The 23,659-nt window shown below is 37.5% G+C and overlaps 1 protein-coding gene across 2 annotated transcripts in view; it reads left to right on the top strand.

Moving 5' to 3' along the window:
• The window catches only part of OLA1 (Obg like ATPase 1), a 102,527-nt gene that overhangs the window by 7,989 nt on the left and 70,879 nt on the right, over window positions 1–23,659 (top strand). The window contains exon 4 of one of the 2 annotated variants that reach the window (XM_062615875.1): window positions 4,194–4,321. The exons of the other annotated variant lie outside the window; for it this stretch is intronic. Within the exon in view, the coding sequence (XP_062471859.1) occupies window positions 4,194–4,321 (128 nt within the window). The remainder of the gene's footprint in view (window positions 1–4,193; window positions 4,322–23,659) is intronic. 2 annotated transcript variants of the gene reach the window in all.

Here is a 23,659-nt window from a genome sequence, read left to right on the forward strand (position 1 = left end):
GTAGAATTTGAGTTGAGAGAAATTTCTTGAGAATAAAAAGTGTCTGTGTTATGAGAATAATCAAGCAGGCTTACTGGAAAATTGCTGCATTTTGAACTTACTTGAAGCTGTCACATGGCTTTCCAGGGTTTCCTGGTGGATGTGAGATTTCACTAAACTGTAGTAAATGCTGCAGAGAAATTATTGGGGTATTGTTTTTGTTGGAGAAGAGAGATTGTGGAAACTTAGAAGAATAAAGAAACCCAGGGAGAGAAACAGCATTTTGGTTGTTTCAGTCAAGTCAAATCTTCAGGGTGTGTTGCCTGTGAGGTTTCTCAACTAAACAATGAGGAAACTTGAGAAAGAAATTTATGCCTCTTTGCCTTAAGTTTTGGAAAAATAAATATGCACAACAAACTGCAGATACTATATGTGTGTGCATTTTAAAAGAAGAAAGGTAACTGGTTGCACTGTAGTCCTCAGTAGTACTGTACTGAACGGGTCAGGTAAAGAAACTCCTTCTGCCTGTTAAATAATGGTTTTGGACAGAAGTTTGAAATGAAGTTGGTGAGAAATAGGTCTTTTCCCCTACAAAATGCAGAATGCCCAAGTCTCTTATACCCTAACCACTGGACCGCAAAACTGTTACGTTCTTTGGTGCAGAGAGTCTTGTGCTCTTTGTTGTGGAGTAGCTCGTACAGTGAAGGTAGTATGTGAAAACACAAAATCACTCCTGCTGTATTTTGAAGTGAGGTGAAAAAAATCTTTACTCAGGAGTTATACCTACACTTAAAATACGGAGTTACGTCTGGATTTGGTAATGTTTCATATTATAAATTCCTGTGACATGCTTTATGGTAGATTGGTGTTGCACTGATTTGTACAAACGATCAGTTGATGTCACCTGTTCCTGATGATCATTTGAGGCTCAGTGACATTATGCTAATGATGACTAACGAATCTTAAGAAATGGAAATTAATCTGTTTAGAGGAGGGAGGAAAAAAAAAAGAGAACAATCCAGTTAAGTCCTCTACATTTTAAAGAACTAAACCACACTCTAGATATATGGTACTCTTCCCGCATTCTTTGCTGTGTTTTCTGTTTATTTAGTTTCATAATGTGTACTCCTTGTCCTTAAGAGCAGAGTATAGGCAAGTGTGGCTAGTTTGTGCCTTTTTATGCTTTTCTCTCTATTCATCTTTCTGTAATGAAATAGAGATTGAGGCCTAGGAAAGGGGCTGCAGAGAATGGTGATGGTTTTGTTTTGTTAGCTTTGTGGTACCCAAGGTGAAGGTGAGAAAACATCCTTATCTCTTGCTCCTGTTAGTAAATTGTGAAATAAATGTGCTGGGGTTTTCCTTCTTTTGTCTAGCAAATTAGGCTGATTGTAGTGATAGAGTGGTCCATCTGCATCTGAAGGCATCTGTTTTGCTGTCATGTGGCATCTTTGTAGTGAAAGTGTGAATTCTTCTGATGGCTGCCCAGGAAGTGAATCCTAACAGAGGGGAGCATAGGAGGAGAACATTTCTAACACCAGCTTTGTTAGAAAATTGTTTAAAATGACAATGGAGGAGTGCTTTAAAGAATGGCATTTTTCTACCTTGTTGTTGACTTAGTTGTGTGTCAGAAAGCAATGAATTATGAATTATAACAATTCTGACTGGGAAGTTGCTGCTGTTTCTTCTGAGGTATGTATTAGCTCTGCAGTTCTGTCAGGCAAAAGGAGTTATTGGATTATTCCATTAATAGAGTTACTAGTTTCTGTCTTCTGAATGTGCATTGCTCTTGGTAGTGTGTTAAATTTGAGGATTTGCTCTTTCTGTTTAAGTTTGTGTCTGGCAGTTAGAGAAAGCAAGACAGTTTTCTAGGAAAACCATAGTGGGAGAATTTTCAGAGTTTTTTTGCTTCAGAATGTTCTTGGATTCATGTTCTTTCTACTGCATTCAGCAGCATTAGCTTGCAGTACACAGCATCTGTCTTCCCAGGGATGGGCCCTTTTTTCATGGGCCTAGTGAATTAAAGCTTGAAGTCAGTGTGATGTGTACTTGAATTTAACTAACTCGTGCTGCTTTGTAAATATTTTCTTGTGTATTGTTTTAAACTCACTCTTTTGGATATTCTATTTATGCTTGTTTCTAAACACATCACATTTAATGAAATGTCATTAAATCCTAATTTATTACACCCGACAGGTTTAGTGCTACTTTGAAGTTCACTGTGGTAAGAAAAATATTGTGTCCAAATCTTATATCATGAAATTTGCTTACTTGAAAAAAATATTTTTTCTTGGGAAGTGTTAGAGGAAGATTGGAAACAAAACCAGTATAAGATCTTTTGCTTTTGGGTCGTCACACTTCAGAAATATTGATGTAGCATGCAAAGGCAGACTCTAATGGACCATATCTTCCCAAGTTAGGGAGTTCATTTCAAGCGAGGCAGTGTATCTGCTAATTCTAAAGAATGTATTGTGTTATTTGCAATCAGATGGAAGTGGGATACCACTACCAGAAAAAGTTGCTAACTTGTTTTGTTCTATTTAAGCCTGTTGCTCTTAGCAGAGATGATGAACTACAGCTTGATCTCTCTGGGCTGTAGTTACCATACCAGGCATTGGGATAAGAAGAGAAGGGTGTTTTTCTGATGCTAGTGGAATTTTCTGCTCTTACAGATTTGACATTTCAATATTTGATTTGTTTTTTTTTAATATATTTATCAGTAAGCTCTTGTAAAGCTCAGTTTGAGCTGTGGACAGTATAGACTTCGGAAGTGCAGTGCTGTTCAGAGAAGGTTTCTATGTAGGGTTGGCTAGGAGGTCACTGTCTAGGTCATCTCTAGCACTCATTTGCACCTACGTTGTTGCTTCCAGCTATGTGCAGCACTGCAGTGGTTAGGTCTTTTGAAAAGACATCGTGAAGTAGACCACAGAATTTAGACCACTCACCATAGAAGACAGCTTTTCACTGCTTTACAGATTGGCACTGTGTGTTCATGCAGACTTCATAGTGTAAGTCACACCCTTCTCATTGTTGATATTAAAGCTATGGATTTGGGTGCTTTGCCTTCTACTTGCTGTTAGTAAAGTAGTGAACTGTTGTATTAATCTTAGCATATTTTTAATGAAATGTGTGATAATTTAAAGTGTTTGTTTTGAAATTCAGCAGTGTTCCAGTTATTTATTTTGAGGCCCTTAAGTTGGAGGTCTTGATAACTCTGGTTTGCAGTTTCTGGTCTTCTGCAAGCAAGGAATTCGTGGCATTTCTGTGTGGTTCTGCCTTTGCCACTGTTTATGGTAGTGCTGTCATTTGCATAGACCAGATGAAGGTGCTTTTAGCCAACATCTTATCACAAAGTTTTCTGTTTGTGGGTTTGTTGGTTGTTTTTTTTTTCCTCACTCAGCTGGTTTTTGAGAAATAATTTGGTTTAGAATATACCTGAAAAGATTAATGCCCATAAAATTATTTGCTCATTTTAAAACAGCTTGAGAATCTGCAGAGGATAAAAGGCTTGCAGTTTATAAATTGCCATATGCATTTCCCATAGCTGTAAAAGCTTTTTCTATTTTTTGTCAGGTAATTTGAACTTTATGACTATTTTGTTGCTGTATGAAATGTATGTGGACATGTCAGCTAACCCAGTGCTGTTTATGGTGGAAAACATCACAGTTGTTTACTTTATAATGCTAGATGCTGCTTAACTTGTTTTCTGCTTTCTTTCAAAGTGTTTGCATAACCTGATCACTGCTGGTTTTACTCACCATTGTATTAAAAAAATGCCCTTGTCTTCCAAAAAAGTTGCTAAATGGTAACCTTAGAGGTGTGTTAGTGATAGCAGAGTGCAATTGCCGTTGGTATGTCTTATCCCTTTAGCAGTATGAAAACTGCTTGTTACGGATGACTGACTTCATGCTGCAGTGTTCCTGGTCTGGTTGAGTATAGTTTGTATAGTTGTCAGTATGATTCCACACTTGGAAACTAGTTTACTTCATTTTACATTAATAATGACAAAGAAATTAAAGAATGGTTAATGTTTTACATGGGAAGGGGGGAATCTTGTCTTTTATAAGTTACACATTAAATAAGGAAGAAAGTTACCGTCGTATATCTCTTGTTCTAGAAAAGAGAAATGTTGGATTTTCATGTTATGAATTTATTTCTGTGCCAAAAGTCTTAGCTAATATACTTCAGTAATGAGACTTATAACTTTTATATTTCAGCAAAATTCCAGCCTTTCTGAATGTGGTGGATATTGCTGGCCTTGTGAAAGGAGCCCACACTGGCCAAGGCTTAGGAAATTCCTTCTTGTCTCATATTAACGCCTGTGATGGGATCTTTCATCTGATGCGTATGTAAACTTATTTATATGTTCTTTCTATAGCTTAAGGACAGCATTACTGTACTCAAGAACTGTGGAAAAAAATACGCGTTACAGTTTCAACTTTTACCATTCAGATCAAATCCTTTCCTCTTCTATCTGATGGGTGCTTCTTTCTTCATTGGCATTGTGCTGAAGACTTAAAAAGAAACTGGATTTTTAGAAGTCTGCAGTAATAATTTATTTTCTTCTGCCAGCAGTGCATGCAAGTTGATTTGTTTAGTTTTATGAAGGGGGAGGAATGGAATGTGATAATAAAAGGGTGAAATGGAAGTAGAAAATGAAAACATGGAACTAGTAGCAGACTCTGGAATTCTGTTTCTCACAGGGCAGGCCTCGCTTTTTCTTTCCTGATTTCTGTGTCAGTTTTACTGAGTCTTGAATACACACCGCCCTGCCCCTGTTTCTGTGAATTATGAACTTTTTTCAGTTAGACCAAGGGCTTTGATTCTTTCTGTCATCACCTGCTACCACAATGCAGAAATGGCGTTCAGAGTCATATTAACAGCACTTACGAACTTGGCACTTAACAGCTTGTTGAAAGTGTATCTTGGTTTGTAATGCACTGAGTGTTGAAAACGGCTTCTGGTCTGGAAAGATTGAACTTGATAATGTTTGCTCAGATTTGAGGAAACCAGACACCTTTGTTGCTGTCTTTTGGTTGTCCATTATTATACAGTAAGTGATGAAATAATAGAACAACAATGAAATTTATTTTGTGATTGGAGCAAAAAGTTATTTTGTGGGCAGATTGTTTCTAAAACAAAATCCAAAGGCATATGCAGTATTACTATTTGATAGTATTGATTTAGATGCTTAGAGCCCTTGTTCTCATGAGCTTGTTTTTTGAAGCATATCTATATAGACCATTGACCTGATGTGCCTCTACAGTCTGTATGCTTGGTGAGTAGGTAAGTATTCTACCTCAGTCGAATGCAATTTTTTATGCATTAAGAACACGTAGACAATGATTTGGTGCAGAGTACTGGTACTGTGTTTTCAATCAAGTGAGGCAAACTTTGTGGGGAAAGGTAATATGTTCATAGGCTTATACTGTTGCTAAGTAGGGCGTGCTGCTGGGGACAGTGGACTTTTTTAAGGTCTTCTAGTACCTGGAAGCTGTCCCAGGGTGGAGCATTACTTCTCCTTTGCAAATTTGGCCTTGTTATTTTTTTTATCTAGTAGTACTCTTTTCTGTTTAAAGTCTTTCAACACATGCTTTCAGTAGAATAGAAAACTGTTGACTGTAGCTAAGCAGTTAATAGTATTTAAGATGTTTTGAAAAGGTGAGGTCAGATCTTTACTGGATAGAGTGAATTAAGTCTTTTGAACTTGTGCATCATTTAGGAATAAATTCAATATGTGAAGTCTGTGTTAATACATCAGTATATTTTAAATATTTGTAACTACACAAGAATGATTGCTATAGTGTCCCTAGAAAAAATGGGGGATCAGTTCCTCCAAACCCTGTTGCTAGCCTGTCATTGTGATTACTGTTTTGCATGGTGTCAATTGAGAACAAGTGATAAACTCATTATACTTGCTCTGTTTTGATGCTTGTGTCATAAATGCTTATTAAGGAACAGATTATTGTAATAGCCAGTGGAGAAGATCCATTTTAATCTATATGTTGAAAATCCTAAGCATTTGTTTTGGGTAGCTGTTGTGACAGTTAACACCGTTTGTATTTTTTTCATAGGGATTGAGAGGAATGAGATTATTGTTGTGGGTTTTTAAACCATTTGGACACTTACTTTGTAATAGCATCAATTTCTTCTAATCTAGTCTTTCATTTACTTGTTACATGTTTCAGTTTCTTTCAAGGATTCTGAAATGTAATGGTTATAAAAGAATTGTTGCTGTTCTTCTTTGGGAGCATGAAAGATAATGGAATTACTTTTTAAATAGCACTTTTTCCTTTTAAAATCTTAACCTTATCTCTTATGCTGCTGTGCTAGATGTTTTAACTAGAACACAAGCTAGTGATGAACTGAGGTAGAAATTCTGTGTGTTGACTGCCCAATAAACACAAAGTATTTTCAAAATACTACTTAGGAATAATAAAAAGCTAATGCAGAATTTTGTGGTTGAGAGATGTGAAACTTTCTGGTTTTTGATCCCCCCCCGCAAAGTGCATATTAGCTCTACTTTCCTTTTCCCCACAGTACTATAAAACTGAAAATTTGGCACTAAAAGCTACTAATAGCCCTCTAGTAAAGGAATAATAATAAAAGAATCTATTGGTTACACAGTACAGGCTCTAGTTAAAGCCTGTAACCCACTGAAGTTTTCAACATACCATGCCAACTTATGTTATAAAAATGTATAAAACTTTTAAAATGCTGTAATGTTTTTATACCCACTCACCTGTCGAAATTGCTTCAAATCTACAATTCCCTTTTTATGTGTCTCTGGCATACCTGCAATTTGCAGTTTGTATCAGATACAGAAACTATGTAAACTGTTTTTGTATATCCGTAAACATTCCAGATCCTGAGAGGATGGAGCTTCTTTGTTGCCCCTTGCCGGGGTTTCATCCAAGTTCTGGAGGGACTGTGTGTTTAGGAACTAGTTTGTTGCCTTTTGCCAGGGTTTGCTCCAAGTTCTGAATGGTCTGACTGTGTGTGTTTAGGAACCAGTGCCCCGAGGCTGTCACTTTTCAGAGGTAGGCGCTGAACCTATGCAGTCTGGTGGAAGCTAACTTAAAAGGAAGCCAGGCAGGTTGCTCCTATTAAGGGGTAATAGTGGACTGGAAGGTGAGGCTTTGTATACCAACCAGCTGGAAAGGAGATGTTGCTGAAGATGCAGAGGATATGAGAATGAGTGCAAATCTTAAAGAGCTGAAGTAGGAAGTGATCTGTGGACCATGCTTTTTCAAAGCATGCAACATTTAGTGCTTGTTTTCACTAAGGTTTTGAATTGATCTGGAACCAGTTTTCACCTTCGAGCACTGAAACCTCCCTGTCTTTATGCTGTTGCAGTATGCACTACAATGGCTAGTATGGGAAGCGGATCATTGTGGGGTTTTGTGATGTAGATTTCAAGGTCCGCATGCCTGAGTATATTGAAGAAAAAGCTTGTTAAGGCTTTGACTAGCTTGGTTCAGTTGGCATTTTTGGAAAAAGCAGTTTGAGAATTAACTCACTCAAGTTGTATTAAGGCAATGATGGGCAGGGAAGTAGCTATCTAGGAATGGAGAGCTTTTGTTCAGTATGATAAGGCAAACTTTGGGAATCTCACTGAATGTATTTTAGTCCTAGGCTAAAGGTTTTGATCCTGTTTCCTTCATTCATTAGAATGTATTAAACTGTTTTCTTTACGACAAAAGGTCGTGGGTTTTTTTAGCTGCTGTAACAGAAATCACTGTTATTACCTTCTTGTGTTATGAGATGATTTTTGAAGAAGGTTGTTGCCTCTTCAGTTTATCCACCACAGGACGCATAGGTGAGCTGCAGCTGTAGTACTCTCAAAGTAATTATAACTACGTTTCTGTTGGAACTGTGAAAGTTCTGTGTGATGTTTACCGAGACTGTTTCTTGCATGGCGTAAAGCTGAGGGAAAACTGCATTTATTTCTGTCTGGCTAATTCTGTACTTCATTTGAAAAATAAATGTATCTCCACCTTGAACTGGTTATGGATTTTCAGCCTTCAAATTTCCACATCCTGGATACACTGTTATTTTGCCTGGGAGACACAGTGTTCATTAAATCAGTGAAAACATTGGTTTTATGTCTAACATATTTTAATATGTCTAAAGAAGCAGCAACGTGTGTGAGAACAGCATGTAGTAAGGTAATAGGGCAAGTAGAAGAGAGGCAAGTTTGTGTTGAGCACCACTGTATTTTTGTGCATGATAGTAACAGCATGAAGTAGAGTCTTTTAGCTCAATAAATAAGGCGAATAAGCTTTCCTATACAGAATTACATTCTTGGATTTTGATACTTCCTGTATATTTCTTTTTCGATTAAAGTGTACAAACTGAAAATGAATGACATTTTGTCCTGGGTTCAGCAGTAGCAGTCATTTTTTCCCTTCTTGGTAGCTGGTGCAGTGCAATGTTTTGACTTTCAGCTCGGGAACAGAGCTGATAAGAAGCGATGTTTTGGTTTGGCCAAGGACTTTGTGAGCCTCATGCTCTGCCAGGGAGGAGGGGAAGCCAGGAGGAAGTAGAGACAGGACACCTGACCCAAACTGACCAAAGAGGTATTCCATACCACAGCACGTCATACTGGGAGTTAGCCGGAAGGGCTGGGAGACTGCAGGGTTGGAGGAGGTATCGGTCAGAGCTTGGTCGGTCTGGGGGGGCGAGTTATCGGTTGGCTGGTGGTGAGATGATGTATTCTCTTCCCTTGTTATTTCCTTTATCATTATTATCATTGGTGGTAGCAGTAGTGATTTGTGTTATACCTTAGTTACTAAACTGTTCTTATCTCAACCCGTGGGAATTGCATTCTTTTTGATTCTCCTCTCCGTCCCTCCGAGAGCAGGGGGAGGGCAAGAAAAGGGGGGGAAGTGAGCGAACGAGTTACCTGACTGGGTTTAAACCACGACACATTTAAAAGATACCATTTGATTTCAGTACACTTAAAAATATTTCAGAGGTTATCCCAGTTTCTTAGGGGCAGGGGTATATTTTATTTTTGGCCAAATCCAATGGTGAAAGCCTCAGACAGATGCACTTGCTTACTTAACTGGCTGAATGAATGGGAAACTTAATTTATAAATGGTTTTCTGTTCTGGATAGTGGTGTCTATAGCATTAGTACCATAGTAATGTGACACATGCTTTAAAGTAGTTACAGCTTTGTTAATCTTCCAAGTTTCACTGTTTAATCTGAAACATTTGACTGTAAATATACCATGTTTCAGTGTATTATGGTTTTAACTGGGGCAGCAATGTTTTGGCAGTGGCTGAAGGCAGGCTGTTTGAAGATTGTAGCAGTGTTTCTTCCCAAGTTGCAGGGTTTTAACCACCTTTCAACTTTTATGGCGGTTCAGTCACAAGTATGTGTGGAAAATCACTTTCTTTGTATGGTGGGCTAAAAGTGGCAGCCTTGTTACAAGTGTAAATTTATAAATTACTCTTAAATAATGCTTTGGTGAAGAAAATTGTAGATGTCAGCATTTAGTCCCTGCTACAGCTCTGAAAAGTTTTTTGAATGTACTGGATGATAAGTAGCCGGAGTTCTTAATGTTCTTAGGTTTCCTTTTCCACTGATATCCCAAAGTCCTAGTTTTTTAGAAAATACGTTCCACATTTTTCTCTTATTTTTAGTTTCTTTGATGAAAGCCAGTCTTTCTCTTCTAAGTTACAGAAATTGGAAGGAGATTTGTCTGTAAAAGTACTTTGTTATCAAATGCTCCTTTTTAATAAATTAAAAAACCTTAGGGTTTGATGTCCAGTGTTTGAAGTAGGGCAGTCAGTGTTGGCTTTTGTGGCAGAACTTGAGAGATCACCTGCATGCCATCACTTAGCCTTACAGATGTGCAGAGGAAAGTGTGACTTGCCTGCGGTGACACAGTGCTGGCAGAGTGCAGGCAGGAAGGGGTGAGGAGCTCTTGCTTTGCTCCTGTGCCTGGAAGTGCTCTGACTCCTCAGCTGCCTTTTAGGGGCAGGATGGGGAGCTTGGCAACTGGTAATCCATGAAATGTTGTTCTTTGTGGCAAGAGTGAAAGAACCATGACGCTAGGTAAACATCCCCTGCAGTCTTATAGAGGTGACTGATGTGACCAATGTGAATTGGTTCCTAAGGAGCTTTAATTGCTTTTACTCCGGTTTTATGTCTGTTATAACTGGAAATGATTAGTACACCCTGGGGTTCTGCCTCCTTCATGGTTTTAGGTAACTTCTGTAATAGATATAATTTAAAACTTGTATGGATATGAATCACGTAAGTGGAGTCTAGTTTATTCTTGTTTGAGATCAAAAGTGAGTTGACAATATTTGTACTGATTTTTGCTCAGCATTTGACTTGGCTTTATTTTTTATTATTGGGAGGGTTATTGGGAGCTCGCAGTAATACTGCTAGTGTTTTGATTTGCCTGTAAAAATCAGTGCTGATGACAAAGTTACTTAACTGGGTAAGATGCATCCTCTGTTCTGACTTATTTTTTTGATTTTTCTATTAAAATGTGTGTATTTTCTGCATGAAGATTCTAGTCATTCTGTAGCTTTTATGTACTTGAGATAGTGCATTTTCCACCCCCTCTCCCATGTTCTCTAAGAAGGAACTGTACCTGCTGATTGCTGCTTCCGGGAGCTGACTGCTACAGAGAGGAGGCATATGATGATATCACTTAGCCATACTCCACTGTAGTAGTATTTTGGTGAACAAAGTATGAGTCTCATCTCCTCCCGTCAGCATGTATATTCTGTGCATTGGTAATCATGGTAACTCTGTTTATGCAGATGTAGCTTGGCTGTGTCACTTCTAATATGTGAAGCTGTTTTTTCATCTTTATGATGTGTCAAAATTGAACGTGAAATGATGTAAACATAGCTGTCCTACCAGATTTTGTCTTTCATATATTTCAGTTCAGTTATTCGAAGGTGCATTGTTTTTGTTTTATAATAACTGTACGTAATTGTCACCTGTTAAAGCTAGGGTTCCTTGTTTACAAATACAGACCTTTTACTCCTGAGCTACCAAAGCTTAAAAGTAGTTTGAACATATAAAGTTTGTTAATATTACAAAATAAAGATGTATTTCTGTATGCTGTTGAGTAGATAATAGTTCTTAATGAGATTTTTCTCTTCCTTCTTATTTGTTGTTAGAGTAACTAAATTAACATTTAATAAAATATTTGGAGTAGCTCACAGTTCAGCTGAACTTCCAATTAGTTTTAAGTGACTTCTCTGTATTAAAACCAGAAATTGTGAAAGCTTTCAAATTGAAGTGGTGATTGTGGCCATGTGGAAAACTTTATTGTATTAACCTAAGGCAGTTTTTATTTAAATTGTAAAGTGGTTTGATTCTGGGAAGAGGCTTTGGCTAGGACATTCATTTCTTTGTTTTTATCTCAAAGTTGCGATAAAAACTCTGGCCTTTTTAGCAAAATCTTAATAAAACTGAACTAATTTCTATTAGCAAGACTGCTTTTGCATTGTGTTGCAATTTCAGAATATCAGATCACCGAAACAAACCAGTCTTGGAGGTAGTTTGTCTTAGGCCATGTGTTAATTTTACCTCAGCATTCAGACATGAAGACCACATCTTGAAAGGGAAGGGAGGCTAACAGAATTATTCTCAGAGATGTGTATACATTTGCTTATTAGTTTTTCGTTATATAAAAAGGAAATGCTTTTGCTGCAGGAGAGGCAGATTTTTCAGAGGATGCTTAGCTTTATATTACTTCAGACCTTTTGTTAGTTTAGATGATATGAGCAGAAGTAATGAAGTACTGGATTTCTCCTCCTTACAGCATTTCTATACCTGCAAGTAGAAAGAGATTGCACGAGTAATGACCACTAGCTGAATTTGATCAGGACTCAGCATTTTTCTTGATACTGTACCACATTCTGTGTGGTAGTGAACAAGACTGGGGCAGGCAGGTGCCTGCTGAAAACAGATTAAGCTAAGTTCTGAAGCAGACAATGTTGTATAGAGGAATTCTGTATGCATACAGGTCTTCCCCTTTTAAATAATGTGAGGCAGCCAAAAGGAAACACATTTGAATAAAGTTGGGGGGTTTGTTTGTTTGTTTGGTTTTTGTTTTGTTTTGTTTTTTTTTCTTTTAATCACAAAAATCAGATTGAGGCCAAAACCCCCCAAATCTAACCCACAAAATGTCCAATAAAAAAAGAGATTGGAAGAAACAATGAGTCCTGAAAGACTACTGTTCAAGAAGGATTGCCTTAACAAAAGATTTGTTGCAGGGAAACACATGCAGTTGTCATTAGTGTCATGTAATAGCCTTAAGCTATCTTGAAGAGCTAGTGCTCTCTACCGCTGCTGGATTTTCTCTCTTGATCCAAGGATGGAAGCACAATGATATTTTTGCTCAGAAAAAGTGTTGGCAGGGAGAAGAAATCCACATACAGACAACTGCTCCAAGAAGCTTCTTGAGAAATAACTACATAGGATTGGAGTAAGCATTTGTGTAGCATCCAGCAGGAGAGACAGTGGATGTAAGTGAAATTGGGAGTAGGTTACGTGTGAGACCAGGCATCCCATGGTGTGGTACAATGGCTCTTACCTTTCTTGCATGCCTGCTCTTCAAATACAATGATATGGGAAGAGGCTCTAGGATGAAGGCTTATGCTGCAAAGCAGTTGTCTGTTGTAGTCTACTTTGTAGAAGAACATGAAGAGCAGAAAAGAGCTTTGTGTGCATTTTGGACGCTACTTTTGTAGTACATTATTGGCCCAGATATTGGTAGTGGACTTAAAGGATGGGATTCTTCCAAATCTTCCAATGTGCAGCTTCAAATAGTGCTACCACTAATCCTAAACCTGCAAGAGGAAGATGTTCTGAATACCCACATCGTGTTCAATAGGTCAGTGCCAGTGAGGAATCAACTAGCTTAATTCAACCAGCTGTGGAAAACTTTTATCAGTTTTCTCACTTGGGCAAATAAGATTAATACAGGAGGGACAGTAACCTAAGCTAAACTATTGCAGAAGAATTTTGCAAGACCTGTCATTGTTCTTACTGGAGCATAATCTTAGTGTTTCTGAGATCTAGGAAGTCACATTGTAAAATCACCATCACCTCCTGTTTTGTTGCTGGGATTTCTTTGCTTTTGGTGTGTGTATATGAACACAACGTACATGTTTATACCTCAGAACTGTTTGCAGTATGCTGTTTACAGCTTTGTCTCCCACAGAGGAGTGAGTTTGTTTTCCTGGGTTTGTGGGTGCAGATTGTGGAACAGGTGCTGGAAAATTGTCTGCGCTCTGAGTTAGCCTTTGTCTTTATCCAACAGTACATTACATTGCCAAGCTGAGTGAAAGAGGTACCTGGGCTTTAATCCATATTCCTCTAAGGCCACATAACTACAGTTTAAAGTACAAATAAACTCAAGTACGGGTTTTAAATAGGCTTTATTCTGAAACTTGTCACAAGTAATTGTTATTCTGAGATCAGAATAAGGTGCCCCAAATATATGGGTATGAGAAGCAAAAATTTTAACATTGCAGAGTGATATCATTTTAATGCCTGATAATTAAGTAAATGTCTCAAGGATATACTTCTTCAGAAAGAGTAAGATGAGAGCTGTGAATGCTCAAATTTTTTTGTTACTAATAAAAAGGAACTCCAGAGTTTGTTTTATATTGAGGTTGTCTCTTGGTGTTGCAAGTCAAATTTTGATTGTACAGTACCTAGGAGGTTTCTTTTCAGTCTCAAATATTATAAAGTCTGTGATTTTAGTTAATTACTTATGCTCATTGAGAAGGAAAATAATTGTTCTTGCATTCTTCTCTAGCCTTTATTGTAGTTTGATAATGCTGGAATTGTAAGTCTCATATTAATTGAAGTTACAATGGCTTTTGGAGCCCACTTTGTCATTCATCTTTAGCCTTATATCCTGTGTCTCTCTATGTGCAATTCCTTTTTCGTATCGGAACGGATGAAAACATAAAAATTTCTTGTCTAAAGGCCACCACCCTTGCTAGAGTAGCAGCATCTAATGCCATTCTATTTATAGATGGAACTTGTTAAGTTTCCTCAGCAGGGACTATGACCTTGTAGGCCAGAAACAGGAGAGCTGCCTACTGAGCTACAAGGGCAATCTCTCAATTCTAAAGAATACATAGAAAATTTCTAATATACTGTACTGTGAGTCATAAAGTACTTGACCAGTAAGCCCCCCCCCCCCCTTCTCTGAGAATAAAGACCAGGCAGGTTCTTTTTACAAGTCATTGCTATTATTTGACCTACAACTACTTTTATTATAGTTCTGTGTGTCATATGGCAGTGTGTAATTGCTATACAGATGAGATATAATTCTCTATAATGCTTCAAAGAAATTATCAGTATGTGATAGAAGATGTTCAGGTGACTGTTTTTGAAATATGTTTACCTGTTTGAATAGGTGTTATTAATGATGGTGTAGGATATCCTGGCCATAAGACAGTAAGAGTTTAATACTTTTGAAGTAATTATTTTTTCCTGCACCATGGACTTTCTTGAAAGCTTGAAGGGAAAAACCCTACAGGTTTTCTTGTGTGTTTTGTTTTTTTTTTTCCTGATTATATTATGAAATGTGAAAGCCTCTTTTCCTTTGGTTTGAAGAAGGCCACCTCGGGGTAAAATCAACAATTCTTTGCAAGCATTTGGTAACAGAAAATGAAAAGTGGCTGACTGCTAGTAAGCATCGCTTTCATTAGGTGCAGTGATTGCATCAGAAGGGTGAGTGGTTTGTAGACTGAGAATATTATAGCTTTCTTTTCAGAAAGCTGCTTTCTCAAAAGTGCATTCTTCAGAAGAGACTGTTTGGTTTGGGGTTTTTTGGTTGTGATGTTTTTCTTTCTTGCTTTTAGTATTATTTTTCTTAATGCAGAGTTTTAATGAAAACTTTGAAATAGGCTCTGCACTATTTGTTTCTTAATTTATCTGTAGATGGCTCTGCTCCCTACATGGCTGAGGGCATAGACCTGTGTTGGGTTTGGAAAAAGCAGTGGAAGCTAACTGTTGACAACTCAGGGGGTCGTCATCATTGTCCTTCATTGCTTTAGAATTGAGTATGACAAGCAAATATGCAAGTGTATCAGTATCAAATGAGCTGATTTAATTACTTCTGAGGCTGATTAGGTGAAATTAGGTGAGTTAATATTAAAATAGACAAGGAGCACTCACAAAAGTGACTATGGTTCATTATCTGTGGAAGTGGTGGCCTCTAGGTGAGGGGAACCAATGCTTCAGCTTCTGCTAGAGGTGCAGTAATAAAGCTTTTAGTGCTTTGAGGCAAGAGACCAAGTTGCTCTGAAGATTCTTCTTTCTCTCTTTAAATAGGAACTAAAGTCTAAGAATGTTAAGTAAAAAGTCTGGAATGACTAAATGAAGGGGGATAAAATATGTTTGAAGAAGAGCAGTTGTCAGCTCTGTAAATGCTCTTTTGTGCTGGTTTATTTTATTTTATGAAAAAGAATTTTGCCAAGTCATAGGCTTATGTTCAATTCATGTTCCTAAAACAAATGTGCACATCATTGAACAGATGTTCACTGTATTTACTTTATGTTTTCAAATTATTTTGAATATACTTTATGCTCTGCTGGGTCTTTCGGCTCTCAAAATGTATGAATTAAATTCTCCCTCATTGTCTGTATTTCTTGTATTGGTATTTCCATGATGTATGTTTGTGATACTGCTGTGTACTGAACAGTAGAGTAAATATTGCAAATGAAGACCAGGAGGAAGCTGGCTCTGGGTTTCTTATGCTGGCTACAAGTTACTTATCTTAGATAAACTAAACAAGGTTTCTAGCTTAGTTGAGACATGTAATTGTAAGAATTAAATATAATTTCTTTTTGTGTTTGTGTGTGTGTGTGTCAAGCAAATCTGTCTTGAGATCCTTGTGGTGTCAGTTCAAAGTGCTTCCTTTTTCTTTGCCCGTAGTCCCTCAAGTTCCTGGCAGCAGTTAGTGTACATTAGAAAGCTGAAGAGCTTATCTACTTCTACCAAAGGAGTTGCTTTAGAGGTCACACCTAAGCAAAAGCTGTCATTCAATTCAGATGTAACCTTTTTCAGTCTATGACAATGTTTGATAACCTGGCCGAAAATCCTTTGGTTTGATATTCTTTCAGAATGGCCATTTATTGGAGTAGTCCTGGTTTCCACAATGACCAAAGTGCCTCTTCTAAAAAAATAGGTGTGTGCCCCTTCCCAAGTCACACTTTGTCCCTGACTTGTACATTGGCTATGTCTGTCTTTTGGTAGCTGAAGCAGCTCTGTATTCTAACACCTTTTCTCATCTGTATGCTGCCACTTTTCTCGTGTGCTGTTGGAACTGATTGTAGAACTGTGTAGTAAAAGGGCTTTTGGTTTATAAAAATAACCATATTCTTCTTGCTGGGTTAATTTAAAAATAGGTCATTTCTCTAATCAGATTTAACATGTAATCCAGCAAACAGTCATGCTGTTCTAGCTGAGGGAGCATTTAAGCTTGTACAGTAAGTTGAAAAATGTTTGTAAAAAGGCAGTCATAGGAAATATGTGACGTAAATTGCATTATTAGCACTTTTTTTTTCCTCTTCCAAGTCTGCAAAGCCTGGAGATGTTTTCTGTCAAACTTTGCATGTTGTCCACTGAAACCTGAGGAAAACTGACTTTTTTGATGACTGTCATGATTGCTGGAGATGTTAGTGAAATGCGGGGTTTGGTTGCAAATGTGCCTTTATGCTATTGCTGTGACGATAAAGTATTGATGTGGAAATCTGCTGACTGCTTTTGGTGAGCCTTCAACAAAGATGGTTGGTATTTTTCCAGTGTGCTTTCCAAAACTTCTTTTCTGTCCTGATGAATCCCAGCTTCCTGTTGGCTAAGGATAAAGTTGTACTTTTCTGCTTGGATTTACAGGTTATTATTTCTTAGCCAGTTATCAGTGGTATCTCAGCAGAAAACCTAATGGTCTGGGGTTCTTGTTCTGTTTGGAAGTTGTGTTTTCTACTCTGTTTTCTCTCAGTTATTTTTTGGTGTATTTCACGATGTATTTTTGTCCTGAAATCTTATGCAGAAGACTAAAATTAGCGTTAGGCTGGATTTAAGCTCTGGATGTCGATGTTAGCAGTAGTTGCTAGAGATGCTTTGAAAGCTGCTGTTTTAATATTGGCGCCAAGGGGTCTCTAGCCTCAGATGACATCCTGAAGCCTTAATGCCTAGAAGCAATTAATAAAATGCATTAAATGTCAACCCAACCATTTGCTTTTCTGGAGTACTTCTGAAATGCTACTTTCGGTTCTTATTTTGAGTTTCACAGTTAAAGTGGGACTTCATCTGGTTTTGGGTACGACAGCAACAAGATTCTGCAGAACCTCAGTGTTTATCATCCTTAGATATGGAATTAATTTTCAGAGTATTCAAGCATTAAATGGTGAAGTTCTTTTCTGTTAAAGTTAGTTTAAAAGGCTGTCTTTATGAAATCAAAGACTAGTGCTGCTTTTTTCCTTCTTTCTGCCGTCTTCCTTCTCTTCCCCCACCACCATCCCATCATACAGGTTTTTCTCCCAATAACAATGATGGCAGATAAGCTTCCATACCTCAAACTCACTTTACTAGTTTTAAACTTTTAAAATACATTTTGAGCATAGGTTTGCATTTCAGTACTTACTGAGATAGCTGTTACTGAGATAACAGTTCCTTGAGGCTTATTGAATATTTTTATGCACCAAGCTTTGGTAATTTGATGTGAAAATTGATGTCTCAAAACCAAACAGCAGTAGGAATGGGAAGTCAAGTGTGTGAAAGAGTTGCAATAGGCCGGAAATATGTAGCTACAAGAATGTAGTCTACCTGAGAGGGATTGCTTGCTTTCAGAGAGAATATGGAAAGAAGCAGAGGGAATCTGAAAGATAGGCAGTCTAAGACTCTGGGTTGAGCTGCTCTGCACTGCTCTGAACTGTCACAAAGCAGAAAGATTAATCCAGTGAACACCACCATAGAAATTCTGTGTGTGTATGTATATATGTAGCGTGCAAGATAAAAATGTTGATGTGTCATATTTTTTAATTGTTAGGGATGGTATGGTAAAATTACCGTGCAGAGGAAAAAGTCTAATATCTTGGTATGTGCATTTAATCTATCCAAAACAGCAAGCACTAAGATGTTTTAATCATAAGCAGATGGTTATTTCATAGTTTAATTACAAGGCAGAATATGAAGATTGTTTTGGTATTCTTATTGCATTTTTGCCTTCTCAACTTATCATCCAATTTGTCTAATGTAACTAAATCAGTCAGTGCCACTCTAAGTTCCCTTTAAAAAATGCATTTATTTTTAATTTTAATGTGAATTACTTGTGTATTTATAGTGTCCTTTATTTTGCCTGGATCATGCAAGTGTGAACTATTATCCTGCATTCTGTGTCGTGTAGATGTTTTAATTATTTTATTTTATATAACTCTGTGTGCTTAAAGAAAACAAACCTGTTTATGGGACTGTGCAGTATTTAGGAAGAACCCAGTGTGCTTCTGTAATACCACTCTTGGCCCAAAGCTTCATCAACAACCAAACCAACAATGCATGCTCTTTGAGTTGGCTTAAAGACCTCAATGTAAAAATGCACTTCCAACTGTGCTACAATATTCAACTATTGTTTGAGATGGATATATATAAGACAGCCAGAAAATATAAAATTTCTTGTCTTAAATTGATTTAATTTATATGTCATAAGGTGCTGTTTAAATATTGAGTGCTTTGTGGAATTACAAAACATTGTGAGCATAGGCAGAGTTTATGTCAGTGGGATCCAGAACCTTACCTCAGTTTCTGCTTTTATCAAAATGATGGATAATTTTCCCGGAGCCATAGTTCATCTTTGTAGTTAAGTGTGTTGAGCTTTTATTTGTAGTGATTGTTTAGTCATTATGATAAAGCATATTATAAAAATTTTGATAATGAAGAGTTAAAAAGCTCCCAGTGTTTTCTTTTTAGAAGCCACCTGTTGCCTTAGATGCGTAAGTATATAAATTCTAACTAAGTGCTCATCACTTGTCAGCCATCAGTGGCAGCATAAAAATTACTTGTGGTGCTTGCTTTGCAAGAAGTTCTTTTGTGTTTGTGACATCAGCTTTGTTTTATACAATTAAAGTATTACACGCTAGAATAATCTAAATTGCAACCACTAAACGGTGATGTAGTTCTTTTTTCATAGAGCTGAATTTGTTTACTGGTTGTATACAGCTATTGACTACTGTTTAACATGACATGTCCCTTTTGCCTTGAACAGTCTTTGGAAAAGGTGTTTTTTTGTGTCCTGTTCTTGTTTCCCACCCCCTCTGTTCCTCCGCCTTTCTCCATTATGGAAGGCTTTTCTTGTACATTTTTAACAAGTAGATATAAATACATGTTAGGCTTCAGGTTTTTTTTTTTTTTCCAACAGGCAAATTAATGGCACATGATGATATTGCAACAGAGAAAAAAGCCTTGCAGTAAAGTGATCTGGACTGCAGGAGATGTTTTGTTCCATATGAACACATTTTGACATGAACGGAATAGTTTTAGTTTATGTGGTTTAAAATAAAACCCTAAAGCAAACTCTGATTTTCATAGCACACACGGGGTTTTCTGATTCTGACCCTACTGTACTAATGACTGTACAGATACCTATGGAATGGCTTTCTCTGTTGGAAATACCTAATCTGTGATGTTCTATTCCTCTTTTATTGCTTTTATTTTTTTTTTTTTTGATTTACATGTCTTTCAACTTCAAAGTGAATGGGAAAAAATTGCGTGTGACTGGGTTATGATTTCTTAATGTTAAATTGTATTCCTTGGGTTAAAACAGATACTCAGTGCTGTAGAAATACGTGGAAAACACTGCTGTATCCTCCTCAAATTCTGTAGTCTGGAGTGAAAGGTGATTTTTTTTTTTTTATGGATGGTTCAATAAAGCAGGTAAAATTAGTATAGTTTTTTGTATGTTGGTTGTGCTAAATGTGCAATAGGTCTGTCTTTGTTGCACATAACCTTAGGAAAGGAATAGCATCTCTTAAGAATTTCCATATACTTAAAATTACTTAAAATTATCTGAGGCATAGTTCCCATTTGAAGAAATTAGGTTATAAGAAAGCTACATTATTACTGATTTTTATATTAAATTGCTTTGGTTTTGTAGGGAATATGTGACAACTGTGTAATTCTGTAGCAGTTTGCATGCAGGAGTTACTGACTCTACTGAATCTCTGATAAAATCCCTGGCTGCATATTCATCCCAGAGCATTGAAGGCTGCCATTAGCTATCACGCTGTCGCTCCTCCTTGGGCCAAAAGAACTGAGGCAGGGACGTATAAGCTCAATTTTCCTATTCTTTCACATAATATTGATCTGGTAACTTATCCTTCTGAGGAATACTGCGGATTAGGGACCACTTGCCCTAGCAAATCCATTTTTTTTTTTCCTCAAACCTCCTCCCCCTTGTGCTGATGGTGAAATGAAATAAATCCAATGTTTGTTTATGCATTCCAACCACTTTATATGGCCCTGGTGGAACAAGGGGTCTGTTTTTGCTAGTTACAACTTGGACAGAAATTACTGAAGCTTGATACTGAATGTCTTAAAACCAGATATCATGATGTTGGTAGGTTTCTTGTTTTGCTAGTTAAAGCTTTTACAAGAGAAGGGGAAAATAAACGATTATATTTTGAGGTAATCCCCCAATCCATAAATAGAAATATAGTTAAAAGTAGCTTGCAGTCAAATAACAATTACAGCACTGTTCCAACAGTAATCCTGTAGTGATGGGATATGAAGAGGAAATAAACACAGGCTAAAGACCATGCTGAACGGTATAAAAAATGTACTCATATAGTCTCTTTTCCCATGTAGTGGCTCTGATAAGAATATGGTAATTTTAATGCTCACATTTCACAGTTACGTTTAAGCTGATAAACCGTTAGCAACAATTACTGATTCTTGCTCTCATCCTTTTATATGGTTTCCTGTTGTTCTTGGAAAATGTATGTTAAGCAAGTAGGAAGAGAGAACGAAAGTGACCTTTTAAAGCACTTTTATGTACTTTCCAAGGGTGCAGTTCTTTTGTTTACTCCTACTGCATTTGTGATTTGAATGCCATGAATTGCAGTTAAGTTCTTCTCAGTGTGAATAAAGATGGCTTGGTCTGAACCTAAACTAATCAGTATATACTTAGAAAAAAACAAAAATAAACGCCCTCCCCTCTCCTGTATTGATTAAATTTGCAGACTGACATTAGTGTGTCTGGGCTACATAGAATGAATAATTTAGTGTATGAATTAATTGATCGTTTACAAATACATATTCTTCCTGTGTGGAAAGAATGTTTCCTTGTAGTTGATTTGCCCCATATTGAATTAAAATAACATCCGTGTGCTTGTTTAGATTAATTTTTTTTTCCCCTCTGCATGTGTTCACTGTGAGTGGTTTTGAGCATTAATGGAAGCAGTTGCACTCATTGAGTAAATAATTGGGGAGTTTTGTTATATGCATATATTTTCCCTTCTGCAGAAGCGTTAACAGTGTCTGTGCTGGACTTGCCTTAGCCGTTGTTAGAACAGGAGAGTGCAGCAGGCATATGCCTCACAGAGCAGAGGTACGTGCCAGCCAAATCAGCTATTCAGCTTTTTGGGTGCCTTGCTTACTAAACCTCAACAGGGTTTCAGTTATTAACATAAGAAAAAACATTCAGAATTGTTTAATAATTCATTTTCAGTGAAGCCCTATACGTTTTTTTTAATGTCTTTCATCTGAGTAAGTTTTCATTTTCTTCTCATGCTGTCAGTTTAGTGTTACCGTGCTAAGAAATTTTGACTACCTCATCTGAGCGTTGTTGTTGAATAATCTGATGGACTAGACACTTCAAAAGGCAAACGCATCACAATTCTGATCTTCCTCAGCAGCCACTGCTTCAGCCAAATGTGTCACAGCATTTCCTAGTCTTGCTGTAGATGGCAATGTACAGCTTGCAGGGTAACCAGCTAAGGGGATCAGTTAAGTGCAGGAGCGTAGTGTATGTGGGGTCTGGATAGGTAAACTGTGGTTGTCAGACTCGTCCTGTGCAGATGCCTCTGCATCCATACAGGAAGGATGAATAGCTTATGGTGTACAAGCCTGTTCTTGTCTGCCCTGTGCTTGATCCTTGCTGCTGCAGGCTGGACAGCTGGCTCAATTTCTGCTCTGGTGTATGTCAGGAGCATGTAAGGCCGTATCTGGGAGAAGGAAGCAGGATTCCCAGGAAGAGTGATGCCAGGAGCCTGCAGGGGTGGCAGTGCTACCTACCTGGAAAGTGCCTTCAGGCTGCCTGAGCCGCCTGCATACTGACAGGTTGTTGTAGACCACCATTGTTTCCAGCTTGTGTCACAGTTACACAGGGAGACCTTACTTCAATGTCCTTCATCTGGTTCTCATAAAAAACATCCAAATTCCCTCCCTGCTGGAGAGAAACACTGCCTTTGTCAGCTAAAAACTTCAAGTTAGGCTTTTCTCTCATCTCCTTCTGTTTATGGATTTCTCCCCCCAGCCCTGATTCTCCTGCACGTGGTAGTAGTTGCTAGTTGGTTTGGTTTTTTTTTTTGCCTTCCTACTTTTTGTTTTCTTGCTATGTAACAACAGGGTGAAGTTGGTTAACAGGATTTTGTACTTCGGCAATGCTGTTTACTTGAATGCTGTTAATTTATTGTACTAGAACAGGGAACATGAGAAACAGTAATTTGTTTGCAGGCTTAGAAAGCTGAAAGCTTCTTCACTAGATAGTTTTGGGACCACTGCAGCTAGAGGAAATTTGTTTTAAATAGGTTTGTTACATTTGGTGGAATTTGATAGGTTGCCCCCAGTTTAACACAGGTTCAAAATCTCACCATAAAACCAGTGTGAAGTTACATTTTTTTTCTGTGTTTTAAGCTTTGCCTTGGAGAACAAATAGCTGTTCTTTGTTTCAGAATAAGCATAATTATGCTGAAGTGCATTATTTTTGTGTTATACAAGCGCTCCGTAGAAGCATTTCCACATAACTAGAATGTAATACTTTGCATGTTTAAGAAGAAAGAGCCTTTTGGAAATCTTTGGTAATGGAAAAGATTACACGTATGATGCAGCTTGAATGCATAAATCAGTCTCATATGTATGGTATGCCACCAGTTTTAATGTCTTGATGGAGTGACTAGATGGGTAAGCTGGGCTTGTGAATGGCAGTGTGGGGGAGGAAGGCATATGGAGCCACATGCAAGAGCAAGGCAACATCTTCCTGTGGAATGCAAACAGGCTCTAAAGGCCTCTTTTAGGAGGAGGGGATATTGTAATATTATCAGCAATGTTGTGTTGAAAATTGAAAACCAGTAACTGAAAGCACATTGTAAAGAAACAGATGATTTTAATGAATCAGAGAACATTTTTAAGGTTAGTAATCAGCAAACCGCAAAGAAAATTATCTTGTGATCAGAGTTCTGATTTTTCACCGAAATCGAGAGCCTAGTCAAGGGTAATCCATCTTCTGCTCACTTAACATGTTTTTTCTTAGCTATGCTGCCTACCAGTTTATTTAAAGAAAAAGATTTTACATGTGTATAGACTATTAAATAAATGACAGAACAGAAACCTAACAGCTTTTGTAGCTCTTTGGGAGTTCCTCACCTCTGTGATAACATCTCATAAAACTTCAGAAAATTACTTCATAGAA

This window comes from Pezoporus occidentalis, unplaced genomic scaffold, assembly GCF_034315485.1.
Source record: "Pezoporus occidentalis ecotype Australia unplaced genomic scaffold, CSIRO_AGI_Poc_V1 ctg184, whole genome shotgun sequence".
NCBI classification, from domain to species: Eukaryota; Metazoa; Chordata; class Aves; order Psittaciformes; family Psittacidae; genus Pezoporus; species Pezoporus occidentalis.